The sequence below is a fragment of the Bos taurus genome, chromosome 16 (genome assembly GCF_002263795.3).
Source record: "Bos taurus isolate L1 Dominette 01449 registration number 42190680 breed Hereford chromosome 16, ARS-UCD2.0, whole genome shotgun sequence".
Lineage (NCBI taxonomy): Eukaryota > Metazoa > Chordata > Mammalia > Artiodactyla > Bovidae > Bos > Bos taurus.
The window spans coordinates 65,091,022-65,111,911 of record NC_037343.1 but is presented as its reverse complement, the minus strand read 5'-3'; the positions used below and the strand labels follow the sequence as shown (position 1 = coordinate 65,111,911).

At 40.7% G+C, this 20,890-nt stretch overlaps 1 protein-coding gene across 2 annotated transcripts in view; it reads right to left on the bottom strand.

The window, feature by feature from the left end:
- Window positions 1–11,251, bottom strand: part of TSEN15 (tRNA splicing endonuclease subunit 15) — a 29,861-nt gene extending 18,610 nt beyond the window's left edge. Inside the window, exons 1-3 of one of the 2 annotated variants that reach the window (XR_003029620.2) lie at window positions 11,067–11,204; window positions 7,595–7,676; window positions 7,190–7,325 (exon numbers count right to left, since the gene is read on the bottom strand). Coding sequence is in view for 1 of the 2 variants with exons in the window: in NM_001076312.1 (NP_001069780.1) it covers window positions 7,190–7,325; window positions 7,595–7,676; window positions 11,067–11,192 (344 nt within the window). In the remaining variant the exon portion in view is untranslated. 2 annotated transcript variants of the gene reach the window in all.
- Between the last annotated feature and the right edge of the window lie 9,639 nt (window positions 11,252–20,890).

The window sequence follows — 20,890 nt, the reverse complement described above, 5'->3', positions numbered from 1 at the left end:
TACATCTGTATTTCCCTGATTAATTCCTCTTCTGTGAACTGCTGTTCATATTCTTTGCCCATATTTTTCATCTGCTTTTTCCCTCGAGTCACACAAGTTATTTACATATTCTGATTGAATCTTGGTCAGCTATACATCAGTAAATCTCTTCTCCTAGTCTATGGAAACTTCTATATTGTCAGTGGGACTATGCACTGATAACCTTCTGGAGAGCAGATTACTAATAAGCAGTAAAGAAGAAGATGTAAATGCTGTATGTCCCAGCCATTTCACCTCCAGATTTCTACCTTAGAGAGACTCTCATACATGAGAACTAGGATATACTTCCATGGATATTCATTACAGTATAATTTGTAACAGCAAAAAGTATAAACAGTGATGTCCTTGAAGATGTATGTAACACTTCCTCCCTCGTTTCCCACCCATCCCTCTTTTCCCATGAGTTCTAGACATTCATTTGTTCATTAACGGCCTTAGCCCATGCCATTAGGCACCTACTCTGAACCAGATTCCATAATAGGTAGGCAGTCACTACTTTTACTTGTCTTGCTAACACATGGTCTCTTGCACTTTCAGGAGGCTTTTCACATCCTTCTGGGTCCTGATACAACCTTAAGTAAAGTGTTGATCAGTACTCCACTACTCCTGTTTTTCAATTTGTTGTTGCCGTTTAGTTGCTAAGTTGTGTCTGATTCTTTTGTGACCTCATGGACTGCAGGCCACCAGGCTCCTCTGTCGATGGGATTTCCCAGGCAAAAATACTGGAGAGGGTTGCTATTTCCTTCTCCAGGGGATCTTCCTGACCCAGGGATCAAACCCATGTCTCTTGCATTGCAGGTGGATTCTTTAACACTGAGCCAATAGGGAAGACCTGTTATTCAATTACCTAACAATAAATTAAGTGGAGGTGGTCCCAAATTACTGTTAATTAAATTTCTGAACAAAGGACAACTTTTTTTCCTAGATCTCATCTAACAATTACCAAAAAATGAAATAAAATTTATTTTCCAAGCCAACAATTAGAGCTAGAACATTACTTTCAAGAGAAGGTCTTAAATACCATATGGTCACATGCATATGAGGAATTGCACACCCACACGCAAGTTCATAGACACAGAAAACAGATCGGAAGTTGCCAGAGGCAGTGGGTAAAACAGGTGAAAAGAGTTAAAAAGTATAAACTTTCAGTTATAAAATAAATAAGTCATGGGTATGTAGTGTACAGCATGGTGACTATAGTTAATAATACCATATTGCATTATTTGAAAGTGGCTAAGAAAGTAGATCTTAAGGGTTCATATCACAAGAAAAAAAACTCTAATTATATACAGTGACAAATCTTAACTAGATTTATTGTGGTAATTATTTTGCAATATATGCAAATATCAAATCATTATGTTGTACACCTGAGGCTAATATAATGTTGCATATCAATTATGCCTCAAAAAAGAAATAGGCTGTCTTGATCAGCACAGTATCTCTAACACAGACCACCTCCTGACATAACAGTCAATAAATATTTGCTAGGTAAAGACTAAAAAGTCCAAGCAATATTATCTGACAATAATAATTTTTAAAGTGAACCCAGTGATTTATTTTTATAGATGGTTTATTATCAAATAAAGAGCTGTTTATTCTCTTAAATTTAAAAAAAATGCATATTTTTTAAGGTGAGTTATCTTCATAAATTCCTACCCAAATACTTTTAGGACTTAATGAAATTCCTCCCTATACAAGGCGGCCAGAGATTCAAAGTCAATAATTTTCTTTGTGTTACTAATGAAGGAAAATTCCTACATTAACCACAAATGTCTTAAACTGCACCATTACTGTTATATATGCAACATTTTATATAGAAAGTACACATGGGAGTAAAAATAGATTAAAGTTTGCCTATTACCTAAAAATATCACTCCTGTTAAAAACTGAGGAATGAAATCAAACACACAAATCTTTATTTCTTAAAAGGTTATTTGCATTCTTTGAGTTGAGAACATTTTATGCCATAGAAAGCATAATAAATCCAATGTGTATTGGGTCCCATTTGTGCCATTTTCTATATTATCATTCCACTGCCTAATATAATCATGAATATTTACATAAAAATAAGACACACAGACTAAGCTCTCTGCTTCATTTGCACAAGAGTGTAAAGGGATTACTAATTTAACCTTCCAGCTAATTCTACTTAAAGAAGAAAACAAGCTTAAAAAGCTAGAAAAGCAATAATCACAATTAGGGAAAAACTAGAAATTAATCAGGCAAATTTATAGTTCTAGATTTATGAAATGATTTTGATTCAAACAGACTATATTCATTTTCTTTTTTAGGATTAAATATATGTTAATTCTAAATGATAGTTCCTTGTCCAAATAAATAATATAACAATAATACTAGCTAGGATGACATTGTTACAGCAATTTAAAGACACAAAGGGAGAATCTGAAGGAGTGAATTATTATGTCTTAGATAGAAGCATTATTGGAAATAAAGCTAGTTAAATTGTTGTGTACTGATTCTCAAAACACACAGAAAAATCTCACAGTAAGAAGCCTCTCAAAGAATAGTATAAATAGCCTGAAATATCAAAAGATAATTCTCATAACAAATCACACATATCAAAAATATTTAATAGAAATCTAAAAATTAGCTTAATATAATTTTATGGAATACACACAATGAAAAAAATAACCAATTATGGTAGCTTTGATTTGGAAGGGATCTCATATATTATCTACTGATAACTTGTAACCTTCAATAAAAGACAAAGTGAAACTCAAGAATTGTGTGTCTCCAATCATCAAACAAAAATCTGCACCAAGACCAGAATCCAGGTCTTCTGGCTTTAGTCCACGGTCTTTCTCCTAAATCAATATGTATTAATTCTCTATGCATTCATAGAGAATTAGGAAAAAAGCAGATATTCATCAAAGTGCTTCATGTTGGAATTTAAGGTGCTCTGCCTTCTTCCCTTTCGAATTATGGTTCTGGACTCTTGAGAATCCCCTGGACTGCAAAGAGATCAAACCAATCAATCCTAAAGAAAACCAACCCTGAATATTCACTGGAAGGACTGATGCTAAAGCTGAAGCTCCAGTACTTTGGCCACATGATGCGAAGAGCTGACTTACTAGAAAAGACCCTGACGCCGAGAAAAACTGAAGGCAAAGGAGAAGAGGGCAGCAGAGGATGAGATGGTTAGATAGCATCACTGACTCAATGGACATGAATCTGAGCAAACTCTGGGAGATACTGGAGGACAGAGGAGCCTGGCATGCTGCAGTTCATAGGGTCACAAAGAGTCGGACATGACTCAGTGACTGAACAACAGCTCCAAGCCCTCTTCCCTACTTATATACCCACTCAAATACACCTATGTCTTTATCTGTCCTTTCTACCTGCCCCACAGCCTCAGAGGTTCAGGTGCTCCTCTTCCAGCTCAGGATTAATCTCTTTAACTTGTCTCCTGAATCCTCCCCTCCCCATCTCGCAAGAAACTTGGCTCCATTACTCGTTACTTTCACTCCTCAATGTTCAGCCCTTCTCTAGGACAGTTCACAGCACAGCTGGCTTACCTCAGAACAAACAAGTCAGAGAGAGAGTGCCCAAGAGAAGCCACTGTTTTTTTTCCCCAAAGTATCATTGATTTACAATGTTTCAGGTATACAGCATGTGTATGTGTGTGTGTGTGTGTGTGTGTGTGTTAGGCTTTCCCAGTGGCTCAGTGGTAAAGAATCCACCTGCAAGGCAGGAGACACAGGAGAAACTGCATTCAGTTCCTGGGTCGGGAAGATCCCCTGGACGAGGGCATGGCAACTCACTCCAGTATTCTTGCCTGGAGAATCCCACAGACAGATGAGCCTGGCAGGCTCAAGTCTTTGGGTTGCAAAGAGTCAGACATGACTGAAGAGACTGGACACACATGTATATATGTGTGTATATACACACACACACACATAGATAGATATGCTCTTGTCAGTTGAACACTTACAAATATTTTCTCTTATTTCACAGGCTGTCTTTTCATTTTGTTTATGGTTTCCTTTGCTATGTAAAAGTTAAGTTTAATTAGGTCCCATTTACTTATTTTTGCCTTTGTTTCCATTACCCTATGAGACAGATCCAAAAACTAGTGCTGTGATTTATTATGGCCTGTCTGTATTTCTTCTGGGAGTTTTATAATACACATAAGTCTTTAATTCATCTTAAATTTATTTTTGTATATAGTGTTAGAGAATGTTCTAATTTCTTTCTTTTATTAATAGATATAGCTGTCCAGTTTTCCCAACACTACTTAATAAAGAGATTATCTTTCCTCCATTGTATATTCTTGCCTTCTTTTTGGCAGATTAATTGACCATAAGTGTGTGGGTTTATTTCTAGGCTCTCTACTCTGTTCCATTGATCTATATGTCTGCTTTTGTGCCACTACCATACTGTTTTGATTTCTATAGCTTTGTAGTATATTCTGAAGTCATGGAACATGATTCCTCCAGCTCCATTCTTCTTTTTTAAGATTTACTCCATTTCACAAGATTTACTCAAGAATCACTCCATTTTTCTTTCTCAAGATTTACCATTGCATCAAAAAGAATAGAATACCAAGGGATAAACCTACCTACCTAAGGAGGCAAAAGACCTGTACTCTGAAAACTATAAGACACTGATGAAAGAAATCGAAAATGACACAGACAGAAAGAAAAATATACCATGTCCTTGGATAGGAAAAATCAATACTATTAAAATGACCATATGATCCAAGGCAATTTATAGATTTAGTGCAATCTCTATCAGATTATCAAGAGTATTTTTTACATTGGAAAAGATCCTGATGCTGGCCAAGAGTGAAAGCAAAAGAAGGGGGCGGCAGAAGCTGAGATGGTTAGATAGCATCACCAACTCAACAGAAATGAGTCTGAATAAACTCTGGGGGATAGTGAAGGACAGGGGGCCTGGCAAGGTGTAGTCCACGGGGTCACAAAAAATTGGATATGACTCAGCAACTGAACAACAACAACTTTTGACAGAACTAGAACAAAAAATTTTCAAATTTGTATGGAAACACAAAAGACTCCAAATAGCCTTACATCTTCTATAATCTGATCTTAGAAGTAACATCTCATCATTTTTGCCAAGTTTTATTTATTAACATTAAGTCACTGGGAATTCCCTGGTGCTCCAAGGGTTAGGACTCTATGCTTTCACTGCCGAGGACCTGGGTTTGATCGCTGGTTGGGGAACTAAGATCCCACAAGCTGGTCAGTGCACAACACCCACTCCCCAACAAAAAAGCAAGTCACTGATTCCAGCCCAAACTCCAGGGAAGGGAATTACACAAGTGTGACCATCAGAAGGCTGGATTACAAAAAGCCATCTTAGAAGCTGCCTGCCACAGCTTCTAAGGAAGAAAAACAGAAAAGGAGACTTTTTAACAGGATACCAGGTCTTCTTAAGAAGCAAGCAATTGGGAAAACCTGGTACTGGCATAAGAGTAAATATACTGACTAATAGAGTATAAAGAGAGGCCAGAAACAAATCAAAGCATAGCTGCACAAAGATGGTAGTGAGATAATAAGGAAAGGAGGGAATATTCAGCAATTGGATGCAGAGAAAAATGGTCATCCAACTGAAAACAGGGTCCCTAGCCTTCCTCTCATAACATTAAAAAAAGCAACTTCAAAACTCTTAGTGAAAATACAGGTGAACTTCTTTTAAATCTTTACTTAGGAAATAGCTCTTATATTTGATATACAGATATTGATTATTAAAATTAATAAATATGATTATATTTAAATTAAAAACTGTTATTCATCAAAATATACCTGAAAGACAGATTTTTTTTTTTTTTTTAACTCCTGGGCAGGCACCACCCACCGTCTTATACCCATGATGATGGCCACTCACACCTGGGCCCCAAGTGCCTCTCTTCCCCCTGAAAGACAGATTTTTAAAGCTGGGAAATACAACCAAAAGGATTACTATCAAGAATATATAAAGAACTTCTAGGAGTCAATGAGGAAACTACAAATAATCCAATAGGTAAAGGATGTGAAAATGCATTTTTCAAGAGAGGAAATAATAAATATATAAATTAATGTTCAATATCAGAGACCTGCAAATTAAGACCACAATTAGACAAGCCATTCAACTGACAGAAATTTAAAAGTCAGAGAATACCAAATGTCAGAGACCATATAGCTTCCAAAGATCTTATTTACTGTGCAGGGGAAAGTAAACTGAGGCAACCACTTTGGAAAATAGTTTGAAACTATCCCCTAAAGTCAAACATGAGCAACACTCCATCATCAGGAGAGATGTGAAAACTAAGGTATAATCACACGATGGAATGCTGTACAGCAGCCCACCCTCCCAGCCAAAAGACACCATAATATAACCTTAACAATATAAAGCAAGCCTCAAAAGATGACATGCCTTTTTATAAAGTTAAAAATATCTAAAATGAAACCACTCCCAACGAGCATGAAAAATACAGTAACATTTTACAGTAAATAAACACTTGTTCAACACTCATATTTAACTTAGTTCTCAAATAACCAAGAATAAAGCCATGATTCCTATACCCCAAATTCCTTTTAAAATATACTGTTGCTGTTGTTTAGTCACTAAGTCATGTCCGACTCCTTATGACCCCACGGACTGTAGCCTACCAGGATTCTCTCTGTCCATGGGATTTTCTAGGCAAGAATAATGGAGTGGGTTGCCATTTCCTTCTCCAGAGGATCTTCCTGACCCAGGGATGGAACCCGTGTCTCCTGTGTTGCAGGCAGATACTTTACCCTTGATCTACCAGGGAAGCCTTTAAAATATATTACTACCTCTAATTTAAGGATTTCTAGTACTTTATGCCAGAGAAGGCAATGGCAACCTACTCCAGTACTCTTGCCTGGAAAATCCCACGGACGGAGGAGCCTGGTAGGCTGTAGTCCATGGGGTGGCGAAGAGTCGGACATGACTGAGTGACTTCACTTTCATGTATTGGAGAAGGAAATGGCAACCCACTGCAGCGTTCTTGCCTGGAGAATCCCAGGGACAGGGGAGCCTGGTGGGCTGCCGTCTATGAGGTCACGCAGAGTTGGACACGACTGAAGTGACTTAGCAGCAGCAGCAGCAGCGCTTTATGCAGGAAAGGAGCTAACCTGCTAAACAAAAATCAAAATCAGCTGCCCACCTGTTATGGCTGAGGGAAGCACTGATGGGTGTAGGTACCACAGTCTGTAACCCTTCTCCTTCTATCTCAGTACCAAGAAGGCAGATGAGCTGGAGATCTGGTAGTCCCACACAGTTTACTTCATGCCAGCTTTTACCTGAAAGTGTATCATCGAATGGACAACAATATTTATCAAAAATAAAAGATAAAAGGTCTAAACATCTACCTAATACTCAGCTGAGCAAACATCACTTATAATGCTATGTCCCTTTATCTTTCTAGTATTTTCTGTTACTCATAATTCCCAGTGTTAATGAATAAAGAAATCACAACACTGACAAAATTAACAGCAAATGCATAAACACTATATCCCAACCCAACTCCTCACTCCCCCACCGTAGCCCCAATAATAAACAAATTACTTACTCTCCATGAGGTCCAGGTAAACCAAGAACGCTATATAAACTTGGGTGGCATCTCCTATATCTAATTCCATCATTTCTAAATACTGAAAATCAAAATGTAATTGTCAAAGAGAGAAGGAAGAATCTCTTAGCATTTGCTTTCAATTAACAACTAATCAATAGATAATGTATAAGACTCTCTTAAAGGTATAGTGGGAGTTACTTGGCAATCAAGCCCTGATCCCTATCTCTTAAAAAAACTTATGGATTGCTAGGGTAAACACATTCACACTTGCAATTGCAGATAAATAATAGTGCATTACAGTAAGTGACTAAAAACCAAGTGAATGGAAAACGAAAACCAAAACATGACACAACAGGTCAAAGCAGCTGAGCTCAGGTGGCTTGGTTGGTGAACGTTTCCTGGCAGAAGTGGGATGCAAGCTGGGCCCTGAAGGACATGTATGAGTTGAATAAACAGAGAAAGAGTGACAGTGTGAGTAATCACATGAAAGTGGAAATAAGCAACATGGGCTCAAGGGCCTAGAAAGAAACCTACCTGCCAGGAGTAGAGACATCTTAACAGGACTTTTGTCAGGGCAGGTTAGTGGGAGCCTCTGATTCCCCGGTCTCATTTGCCGGTGGAGAAGCTGTGCTGGAAGCGCAGTCCTGGCCTCTCTCCCCACCCCTGCTCACTCAAGAGTAGGGAATTCATTAACTGTTGAGTTTCAAAGAAAGGATCAAGGAAGCTGCTGCAGCTTTCAGACTTGTTGGTCAGCACAGAGTGAACACTCTTCAGGGCCTGCCCCTGCAGAAGCCTGAGGTATTCCAGCTCTGTCAATGACTAGGTAGGTGGGGAGCAGGGTCAATGCAGAGGTGAGGCATCTGCAGACCCACCTGGGTGTACTAAAGTCACACTTTGCACCAGCATCCACCAAAGTGTGTACAGATGCAGGAAAAGAGGAGTGCTACTAACTGTCCTCCTCAACCTCAAATGAGTTTGGAAATGACACCGAAAAGGCAACCGGGGACCAGGGCCGAGGTCTTGATGGCCAGGGTAAAAGTGTGAATTTTACCCTTCGGCAAATTCTCTAAATATGAGAATTACATAACCAAAGTGGTCTTTAAGGATGATAAATCTGATCCTATGTTATTGGATTGACCTAAGTTGACTATGCCAAAGCCTTTGACTGTGTGGATCAGAACAAACGGTGGAAAATTCTGAAAGAGATGGGAATACCAGACCACCTGACCTGCCTCCTGAGAAACCTATGTGCAGGTCAGGAAGCAACAGTTAGAACTGGACATGGAACAACAGACTGGTTCCCAATAGGAAAAGGAGTACGTCAAGGCTGTATATTGTCACCCTGCTTATTTAACTTCTACGCAGAGTACATCATGAGAAACGCTGGGCTGGAAGCACAAGCTGGAATCAAGATTGCCAGGAGAAATATCAATAACCTCAGATATGCAGATGACACCACCCTTATGGCAGAAAGTGAAGAGGAACTACAAAGTCTCTTGATGAAAGTGAAAGAGGAGAGTGAAATAGTTGGCTTAAAGCTCAACATTCAGAAAACGAAGATCATGGCATCTGGTCCCATCACTTCATGGGAAATAGATGGGGAAACAGTGGAAACAGTGACAGACTTTATTTTGGGGGGCTCCAAAATCACTGCCAATGGTGACTGCAGCCATGAAATTAAAAGATGCTTACTCCTTGGAAGGAAAGTTATGACCAACCTAGATAGCATATTCAAAAGCAAAGACATTACTTTGCCAACAAAGTCCGTCTAGTCAAGGCTATGGTTCTTCCAGTGATCATGTATGGATGTGAGAGATGGACTGTGAAGAAAGCTGAGCGCCAAAGAATTGATGCTTTTGAACTGTGGTGTTGGAGAAGACTCTTGAGAGTCCCTTGGACTGCAAGGAGATCCAACCAGTCCATTCTAAAGGAGATCAGACCTGGGTGTTGCTGAAGCTGAAGCTGAAACTCCTAATACTTTGGCCACCTCATGTGAAGAGCTGATTCACTGGAAAAGACCCTGATGCTGGGAGGGATTGGGGGCAGGAGGAGAAGGGGATGACAGGGGATGAGATGGCTGGATGGCATCTCCAACTCGATGCACATGAGTTTGGGTAAACTCTGGGAGTTGGTGATGGACAGGGAGGCCTGGTGTGCTGCCATTCATGGGGTCGCAAAGAGTCAGACACGACTGAGCAACTGAACTGAAGTAATTTTCAAACTGAATGATGCAAATGCAGAACTGAAAATCAAACAATTAATGTATTTTCTTTTTTTTAAGATCAATTAGATCCTTCAAGAAGAAAAACCAAAAGAAAAGATTTGATGGTTCGAGCCTATAGAGCGTTTGACTTTAAAGAAAAAAAAAAACCCTGCAAGTATGAAAATTAAATAGTAACATCAAATCTAGAAGTAGCTTTTAAAACTTATTACTGGTGTTTTACTTTAAATATTTAGGTAGTGGCTACTGTACGTTGCGCTTTACTAATATTAACTGACTTAATCCTCTAACAACCCGATAAGGTTAGTACTATTCTTATCTCCATTTTACAGAAGAGAAAACTGAGGAACAATGAGATAAAACATTTTTTCCCGCCCCCCCCCCTCAAATAAAAAGAAAAATCACAAAGCTGATGACAGAACCAGGATGCAAACTCAGGCAGTCTGAATTCATGCTCCTGACCACCATGCTCCTTCTCCATATTTTGGTTCTTTGATGGCACTGAATAATATCTCCATGTTATCGTTTGTTTTTCCTAACCCTGAGAGGGTGTAAGGGGATCAGAGCAGAAGGATAAAATCAAGCAAGAGAAGATGAAAAGATCTTCAAATTTTTCCTTTTCTGGGATGTTTGTAGATGATTATCTATGAAATACTGCTCTCCAGCAGAAGAATGCGATTCTATTCAAACAACTAGACCAAAGTTACTCCCTGAGATTCCTGCAAAACTCATATCCATTCACTGTCCATTCATTGCTTGGGCCGTAGCTGGTAAAAGGCAGCAATTTGCCAACAGAGGCAAACGAGGACTGTGCCTAAAACCTTGACCATAGTAGACTACTACAGCTTACTCAAGGCCCACAAACTGTTCCGCTTGTTTACTATGAGGATTAAATGAGACCATCTCCAAGAACGGCCCTAAACAGCAAAACTCGGATTAATGGTGCGGCTGCAATCTGGCTCCAGAGGCTATATAGTTAACGATGTTCCCTCCAGTTAAGAACGGTTCGAGGGAGGCGAGGCGGGAGGGGGCGGTGTCAGAACAATAGTTTAACTCATTGAAACAAACAAAAACAATGTTGCCTGCACCGGGCCATGAGCAAACAGAATCCCCTTTCCGTGAGGTTCGAGGGAAACTCTGCGATCCCATTGGGTGGGAAGTCAAGAACCCAAGGAGGAGCACGGCCCGGGGGTCCCGCCTTGGGTACAGGCCTGGACAAGGCGCCCCGCTCCTCTCGCGCCTGCTGACCTTAGGGTGCGTGCCCATCCAGGCGTCCTCGGGGGCCCACGGGTGGGCGCTGCCGCCGCCGCGATCGTCGCCCGGGAGCACATCGCCGCAGCCCGCGGTCGGCTGGGACTCGCCGCGCTCCTCCATGCCCGGCCGTGCGGCGCGCCCGTGGTGCACCGCGCCGTGCTCTCCGCGCCCGGCCAGAAGCTGAGACTCTCGCGTCTGGGTTCCGCCTCCGCGTTGTGTGTTGCGCCGGCGCGGGAGAGCTCAGGTGCTGGGAGAATCAGCCCCACCTTCAGACCAGCATAACTTTAACCTGAGCGAACGCCCTCCCGTTTCCGTCCGAGCTTATTCAGATCTGGGTGGATGCTAGCGTGGAGAAGGATCAGAAGCTCTTAATTCTCCTTACATCAGCGCCGTTTACAACTCTATTGAGAAAATGGGGGCTCCTTAAGGCCTCTTTGCCCTGACGTGTCAGCTCAAAGTGTGGAAGTGGATGAGATCTCCAAAGAAAGCGGAAAGGAGAGAGACCGGAATTTCAAGAACCACATTTTTAGGGTGAACGAACCGTTTAGGAGTAGAGGAACAAGAGTAAACACGAGTTGTTGAATGTAAACACAAGTGGTTAGAAAAGTAGGATGCAAACCAGCATAAGCATGTGACGTGGAAGTCAAGGCTGAGCAGTTTCAGACAGGACGTGTAGGACATTTTAAGCATTTATGGATTTACTGTGAGTGAAATAGGGGTACGCTAGAAGTTCCCGTTATGTTTTCTGCGTCCCTCTGCCTGAAGTGCTGAGACTAGATCTTAGGGGTCAAGGGTGGAAGCAGGGACTGCTTAGGAGGTATTGCCTTAATTAACCAAGGCAAGAGATGACTCTCAAGAGTCAAAGTGCCAGACAGGGATAGAACTTCTGCTTCCAAATATGACAGACTGAGGCTATACCCCAGAATAAAACATCTATAAAAATTGGACATAATACAAAAATAGAAAATAGATATTAGGACAAATACCTAAAAGGACATAATACAAAAATAGGTATTCCAGAATACTCTGGAATGCAAACAGAAGCACCCTGATCCTAGTCAGGAGGGCAAGCTTGCTTGGAGGGCAATGAAGCACCACAAGGAAGGTTTCCCTTTTCTTGGACTTAGCTTGAGCTGAATGCAGAAGAGCCAACTCACTGGAAAAGACCCGGATGCTGGGAAGGATTGAAGGCAAAAGGAGAAGAGGGCGGCAGAGGATGAGTTGGTTAGATAGCATCACCAACACAATGGACATGAGTTTGAGCAAACTCTGGGAGATAGTGGAGGACAGGGAAGCTCGGTGTGCTGCAGTCCGTTGGGTTGCAAAGGGTCCGACAGGACTTAGTGACTGAAGAACAACAATAAAGTACAGTCTGGGAGGCAGGTTCTTCAGCAGCAGGGGCATATGCGGGAAAACTCTGTTTTTCTTATCTGGAGAAGCAAAAAAGTGAAGCCAGGAAACTTTGAAAGCTGAAGACATCAAGAAATCCCCAAAGGGTAGGAGCCAGAGAGAGAGGATCCCCTAACTCTGCTTTCATCTCTGAACAGATCCTGAACCACCTGAAACAAAATCCCAGCAGTTCAGTTAAAAACAAAAGATCTGAACTGAGACTAAAGTTGTCCCCCAAGAAAGAGAGTTTATGGTTTAAATTTAGTCAAGAGAATCACCTGCTAATGCAAAGAAAATAATACTCATCACAGCAAAATAATGCAATCTAGAACATCCACAGTTCATCATTCATAAAGTCCAAGATACAATTCAAAATTAGTGACATATGAAAATCAAGAAAGTGGGTCACATTTTCTGGAATCTGACCCTGAGATGAATCAGATGTTGAGATTGACAGATGAAAACTTTAAAGTAACTATTATAACTATCCTCAGTGAAGTAAAACACAACATGTTTTCAGTGAATAAAACTCTCAGGAGACAAACAAACAAACAAACCTCACCAGAGAAAATGAAAAAAAGGATCAAATAGAAATTCTGAAGCTAAAAATTAAAATTTCAGAAATACAAAATTCACTGGGTGGATTTAACAGCCAGATGGAAATTACAGAGGAAAAAATAAATGAATTGAAGCAATCATCCAAGACATCATCCAAAGTGAACAACAAAGAGAAGATGATTTTTTAAAAAATAAACAGAGCTCAGAGAACTGCTACATAATATCAGATAATCCAACATATATGTAAATGAAATACTAAAAGGAGAAAAGAAAGAGAATGGAATAGAAAAAAATGAAGAAGTTAATAATTCCCCAAGTTTGATGAAAGAAATTTACAGGTACAGAATACTAAATGATCACCAGGTAATATAGACACAGTGAAGTCCATGCTGAAGTCAAACTTGAAAGCCAGATAAAAAGCCTGAATGCATTAAAAAATGCATTATGTATAGAGAGAAGTGTATCCTGTGATGTGAAACCACACATGAAGATTCACAAATTGCCCTGCTGCTACTGCTGCTGCTAAGTTGCTTCAGTCGTGTCTGACTCTGTGCGACCCTATAGACGGCAGCCCACCAGGCTCCCCCGTACCTGGGATTCTCCAGGCAAGAACACTGGAGTGGGTTGCCATTTCCTCCTCCAATGCATGAAAGTGAAAAGTGAAAGTGAAGTTACTCAGTCATGTCTGACTTTTAGTGACCCCATGGACTGCAGCCTACCAGGCTCCTCCATCCATGGGATTTTCCAAGCAAGAGTACTGGAGTGGGGTGCCATTGTCTTCTCTGCTTCAAACAGCTTCTAAGCCCTAAAGAAGCAAATAACTCTGAAATTAGTAGGTTCCTTGGGAGAAGGCAATGGCAACCCACTCCAGTATTCTTGCCTGGAGAATCCCAGGGACCGGGGAGCCTGGTGGGCTGCCGTCTATGGGGTCGCACAGAGTCAGACACGACTGATGTGACTTAGCAGCAGCAGCAGTAGGTTCATTGACAGTAATTCAAGTAAGTAGAGGTCTAAAGATCCCAATCAGTTCACATGATGGAATTTAGAAGCATTTAGGAGCATTCTGTTGCTCATATGATGAAGGGGGAAATTTTATAAATAAGGAGATCCAATGGAACTAGGTACTAGGTGAACAGGTCCAGACATCTTCAGGGGGAGATTTTCAACTTAAGGGGAAGAAAAAAAAGATGTATGGGGCAGAGAGGTTGGAGAATCCCAAAAGTATACAGAAAGATATTTCAACTGAAAAAAGAAAAAAAAAAAAAAAAAGCAACAGGCTAATGCTAGCCTTTGGCAAATAAATGAAGTTCTGTTGCTTAGAAAAAATATGATCTATTTAAGCATGAATATTAAATGTTTCTGACTTTTAATGTCATTGTTTATTACAGAGAGTTGAAGAATAAAAATAGATTGTCCCTTGGCTTCCATACTAAGCAATGGAAACTTATTTATAAATAAATCTTGGTGATTTGGAGTAGCTAAGAAAGAAAACAAAAGATTTGGGACTACCTAAACAGCCTGGTAGGAGAAGGGGACGATAGAGAATGAGATGGTTGGATGGCATCATCAATGCGATGGACATGAGTTTGAGTAGGTTCCGGGAGTTGGTGCTGGACAGAGGAGCCTGGAGTGCTGCAGTCGATGGGGTCGAAAAGAGTCGGACACGACTGAGTGACTTAACTGAACTGAACTGAAGTGAACAATGTCTAGTGTGGTAATCCAGAGTAAAATACACCCAAAAACAGGTTAGAGTTTCAACTTCTCATAGACTGAAGAATTTCTCCTTTTATAAATGTTCCCATGGTTTAATATATCAGAGAACCAAAGTGGTTAGGAAAAAAGCTAGATAAGTAACAACAAATAAAATTCTTCCTGAGTATACTGGGTGATATCAAATTCCATGTAATCTGGCACTTGCTCTACTGATTTCCCATCTTGATATCTGAGACAGACCATTTTATTCCCGCAAAAAAGTCTATAAAGTCCAGGCCGAGACATTAATTCAGTTAGAGTCTCCAGAGGAAAAACGAACTTTGGATTGTGATGTGAATGTTTAATGTGTTAAAAAGAAAACGTTTTTACACAGTGTTATGTACGATAGTGATCTCAAGCTTAAAAATGTAGGCTAGCATTCTGGATCAGCTTTAATTCATTGCTTGTAAGAATGTTCATATGTATCTTGTTCCTTTTTTGTACACAAAGCATGTAATTTCCCATTCTCTGTGTTTCACAGAGAATAGTTAAGATGTTTATACTTTTAGTAAAATATTTAGGATACTATGATATTTTACTACTCATGTGCATGAATATGTTTGAAGAACCTCATACATATAGAATTTAGAATAATCAAAATATCTTCTCTCCATTTCTCATAAATTTAAGAATGCAATCTAAATTCCCCATTTTAAGAATCAGGCTATAGTATATTTAATTTTAAAAAATGCTGCTTACATAAACAACAACAAAAATAAGGTACCTAGAATACAGATGAGCAAACCCTTTATGGAGAACATAATAAATGTTACTGAAGCTTATCAGAGAAGTATGTCTGTCCATTAATTTAGGTCTTCTCTAATGAGCTTTGATAACATTTATAGATCAGTTTGGAGGAAATTGCCAACTTTACAATACTGATCTGTAAGTTCTAGCTATTTCAATCACAGTCTCAATAGGGGTTTGTCTAATACTTGATAAACTGATTCCAAAATGTTAGCATGCTGCTGCTGCTAAGTCACTTCAGTAGTGTCTGACTCTGCGGGACCCCATAGACGGCAGCCCAAAGGGCCAAAAATAACCAAGACCCTTCTGATGAACAAACTGAGAGAACTTTTTATAAAGGTCTATAATTAAGAGTATGTGATATTTCTACAAAGGTAGATAAATAAACCAATGGAATCAAGTAGCAAGTCACGCACATACGGACAGAGATTACATTACAGATGTAATGCAGAGTTGAGGCAGTGAATATGTGTATATGTATATGTATGTAGAAGGCAATGGCACCCTACTTCAGTACTCTTTCCTGGAAAATCCCATGGATGGAGGAGCCTAGTAGGCTTCAGTCCATGGGGTTGCTAAGAGTCGGACACGACTAAGCGACTTCACTTTCACTTTTTACTTTCATGCATTGGAGAAGGAAATGGCGAACCACTCCAGTGTTCTTGCCTGGAGAATCCAGGGACGGCGGAGCCTGGTGGGCTGCCGTCTATGGGGTCGCACAGAGTCGGACACGACTGAAGCAACTTAGCAGCATATGTATGTACACATATACACAAGTAGGTATAAAGAGAAATTGGATTGCTAATTGCACCATAAAGTCTAATTTCTTCTTTTTGTCCCTCTTTAAATTATAGCTGATTTACAATTTTATATTAGTTTCAGATGTACAATATAGTGATTCAATATTTTTGTACATTATGCTCCATTTAAAATTATTATAAAATAATGGATATATTTCCTTGTTCTGTACAATATATGCTGCTGCTCCTGCTAAGTCGCTTCAGTCGTGTCCGACTCTGTGCGACCCCATAGATGGAAGCCCACCAGGCTCCCCCATCCCTGAGATTCTCCAGGCAAGAACACTGGAGTGGGTTGCCATTTCCTTCTCCAATGCGTGAATGTGAAAAGTGAAAGAGAAGTCGCTCAGTCGTGTCCGACTCTTAGCAACCCCATGGACTGCAGCCTACCAGGCTCCACCGTCCATGGGATTTTCCAGGCAACAGTACTGGAGTGGGGTGTCATTGCCTTCTCCGTGTACAATATATACTTGTATCTTATTTATTTTATACATAGTAGTTTGAGCCTCTTAATCTCATATCCCTATCTTGCCCTCCCCCCTTCCCTCTCCCCACTGGTAATCTATAGTTAGTTTTCTTTATCTGTGAGTCTGTTTCCATTTTGTTATGTTCATTTATATTCCACATATAAGTGACAACATACAATATTTGTCTTTCTCTGTCTGGTTTATTTCACTAAGCATAATACTCTCCAGGTCCATCCATGTTGTTGCAAATGGCAAACTATTATCTTCTATATGGCTGAGTAATATTCCATTGTATATATACATACCACATCTCCTTTATTCATTCATCTGTGGACGCATGCTTATATTGCTTTCATATATCTATTGTAAATAATGCTGCTGTGAACATTGGAGTAAATGTATGTTTTTGAATTAGTGTTTTAATTTTCTTCAAATATATACCCTGGAGTCGGGTTGCTTCATCATCTGGTAGTTCTTAGTTTTTTGAGAAACCTCCATACTGTTTTCCACAATGGCTACACCAATTTACATTCCCACAAACAATGTACTAGGGTTCCCTTTTCTCCACATCCTCGCCAATATTTGTAATTTGCAGACTTTTTGATAGCCATGCTGACAGGTATGAGATGATATCTCTTTGTGATTTTGATTTTCACTTCTCTGATAATTAGCAATGTTGAGTATCTTTTCATGTGCCTATTGGCCATTTGTATGTCTTTTAATGAAAAATGTCTATTCAGGTCTTCTGCCCATTTTTTAAGTTGTGTGTGTGTGTGTGTGTGTGTGTGTGTGTGTGTTAGTCACTCAGTCACGTCCAACTTTTTGCGACCCCACAGACTGTAGCCCACCAGGCTCCTCTGTCCATGGAGTTCTGCAAGCAAGGATACTGGAGTGGGTTGCCATTTCCTCCTCCAGGGGATCTTCCCGACACAGGGATCAAACCCACGTCTCTTATGTCTCCTGCATAGGCAGGCGGCTTCTTTACCACTAGTACCACCTGGGAAGAACTATAGGCTTTTATTTGCCCTTAATATGTTTTTATATGTTTATAAAATAGAATGGTTTTTATCAGTTTAAAATAAGATATTTAACCATATAAATTCAAAATTACTAAGCTTGAAAATCTGTATATTTAAACTAAAATTTTGCTTTTGAGGCTTTAATCACCTGGAGCCTGCAACTCTGCCATATGGTTGTGACCATTCAATATCATATATTCATATATTCAATATGACATTTGAAAGCACTATGTAAGCCAACTATACATCAGATATTTAGCTCATTTTTTCCATTTTAACAAAGTTTTTAGCTTTTCTGTAAAAGGTTAACATACAATTATATGAAAGTCATAGAATAATCCAGCTTTCTCTCTTCCCCCTTCCTGCCCTGCCCTCCAGTCTTGCTCTTCTCATCTCCATTCCCCAAGCTCTGTGTTCTCTCATTCTTTTGCTTGTATAGTTCCATCAGCCTGAAAGTCCAACCTCTCCCAACCCTCTGTCACTTTCCTAAAATATGCCCCTCATTTTTCAATACTTGGTTCAAAGGCATTTCTTTAATGAGGCATTTCCTAACCATCCTCACTTCCCTTCCTTATCCTCTTTTCCTACCAGTTTGTGGTTTTTATTCATTCATTCAATATACCTTAACTATCCATGCATTTCCAGCACCCATGCCTTGGCACAGCAGGCACTGAGAAAATGCTGAAACAAATAAGTGAAGACAATTTGAGAAACATATCTAGTCTTTTTAAATGAGATAAAAGGAATGCATTTTAAATTTGTATAAATGTGTTTGGAATTGAAAAACATTTTTCTATGGTAACTATTATATAGTGCTTGGATACGGGCCAGAGCTTAGACAAAACTTTGAAAGTGGCACAGTTTAATTTTATCCCTTCCCATTTCGGCCACTGCTCTTTTTCTCACGCTACCCTCCATATCCTTTCCCTACTTGGACTTGGAATCCTCAAGCACGTATCAGAAATCCACAGAACTTGCTTTGTCATAAAGGGTGCCATGCTCCATATATGGATCCCATTCTGTTCCCTTCATCAAAGCTTCTTATAGTACACCTCAGTTTAGCTATTGAGGTTAGAAACTCATTTAATTCACACAAATGTAGGAATACCAAAGCTATTGCCTAATATTCTTATCTCAAGTGTTTTAGTGTTAAAATTGGCACACTTGTCACTTTGAATGAATGTTTATGTTGTAGGATTTTAGGTTGGCTAAGACACTCATTGGAAAAGACTCTGATGCTGGGAGGGATTGAGGGCAGGAGGAGAAGGGGACGACAGAGGATGAGATGGCTGGATGGCATCACTGACTCGATGGACGTGAGTCTGAGTGAACTGCGGGAGTTGGTGATGGACAGGGAGGCCTGGTGTGCTGCAATTCACGGGGTCGAAAAGAGTCGGACACGACTGAACGACTGAACTGAACTGAAGACAAGGGAATAAAAAAATCCAAGTAGTGACAAAAACAATGTGTGTGCATGCTCAGTCATGTCCTACTCTGCAACCCCATGGCGTGTAGCACACCAAGCTCTTCTGTCCATGGGATTCCCCACGTAAGAATACTGGAGTGGGTTGCCATTTCCTTCTCCAGGAGATCTTCTCTACCCAGGATTGAACCCATGCCTCCTGCAATTGGCAAGATCAGCAGGTAGATTCTTAACTACTGAGCCACCTAGGAAGCCCCCCAAAAGGTATTTTGGTGCAGGAAAAACTAGCCCTGTTGATTCAGCCAAGACTCCCTCCTCCAACTTTGACCCAGCCAGATAAAAAGGGCAGGACACCTTCTGCCCCTTTCTCTGGAGAAGGATTCACCACCTTCTGCCCCTTTCTCTGGAGAAGAAGGATTCAAACACTCAGCACCCGAATGATTGACATTTAGTAATTTCATAAACGGTTGTTGAATGAGAAAATAAGGCAGGAACTTAAAAGGCTTTTACATAGGAAGAAATTGATGTCCAGAGAGGTCAAGTCTCCAAGGTCACACAAATAAGTGACACATGTGAGACAAAAATTTAGCTCCAACTTCCACACACAAAGAACTTCAAAAAAAGAATTCCACACAAAAAAGAAATTAGTAAAGAACTTCTTTACTAGCTTTCCTCCATTGTGTTCAAATTAAATATCCTTTGACGGTATATTTCCTAGCGTTTTCACTTTACCTGCTAATTGCGTTCTTCTTCTACCCTTCCTTCTTTCTTCCTTATTCTCCCTCCTCTTCCAGCATGTATAGATTTTCCCTGTTACAATTTATCAGTTTGGGTCATTAAGGAAAAAGAAAACCATCTGAAGTGAATCTGGTCCTTAACCAGCCACCCTTTCAGGAAGTTCAGGACCCTGAGTTGTCAGGTAGAGGACATGCCCCATGAAGAGCTTTCCTTTCATTTGAAGAGTTCGATCTGGCTCTAAAATTCTTCAGGTCTTCCAGCTAGATCTTATTGGGGAGACTACTCAGTCAAAAATGAATTTAAAGAGCACTTGAGGGTGAGGAAATACAAATATTCTGCCTTCGTGGAAGTTAAAAAAAAAAAAAACAACCTGTTTATCATAGTAATGAATCACTGGGTGACTTTCCATTTTAGAAGTCTACCCATTTAGTCAATAGGTGCATTATGAAAAACTGGATACATTGCATCACTGTGAAGGACTTTAGACTGCGGTTTGCAAAAGCAGAATAAATTTTCTTGGAGTTGTACCGTTATGTACACACGCTCGCTCGCGCGCGCGCGCGCACATACACACACACACTCATTCACACGCCCATTGGCAGACACGGCCACACCTCACAGCCCTGGGGAAAGCCACAGACCTCAGTACAAGCTGAACCTGAACTAGAGGAACTTTCCGCCGGACTCGGGACAAACAGCCGCACCGACACGACTGTCTGCGAGCCGGAGCCCAGGCGAGCGCCGGCGGCCGCAGGTACTCCGGAGCGCCCGCGGCGGGGCCTGGGCGGTGCGGCGGCGGCTGCAGCGGGAGGGTCCCGGCGGCCGAGGCCGTGCCAGTGCGCGCGCGCCAGCCGCCTCCCCTCCGCCCCTCGCCGCCGGCCTCGGGCATCCGCGCCGGGTCGTCCCGCCGCCCGCCACGGTCCGGAAC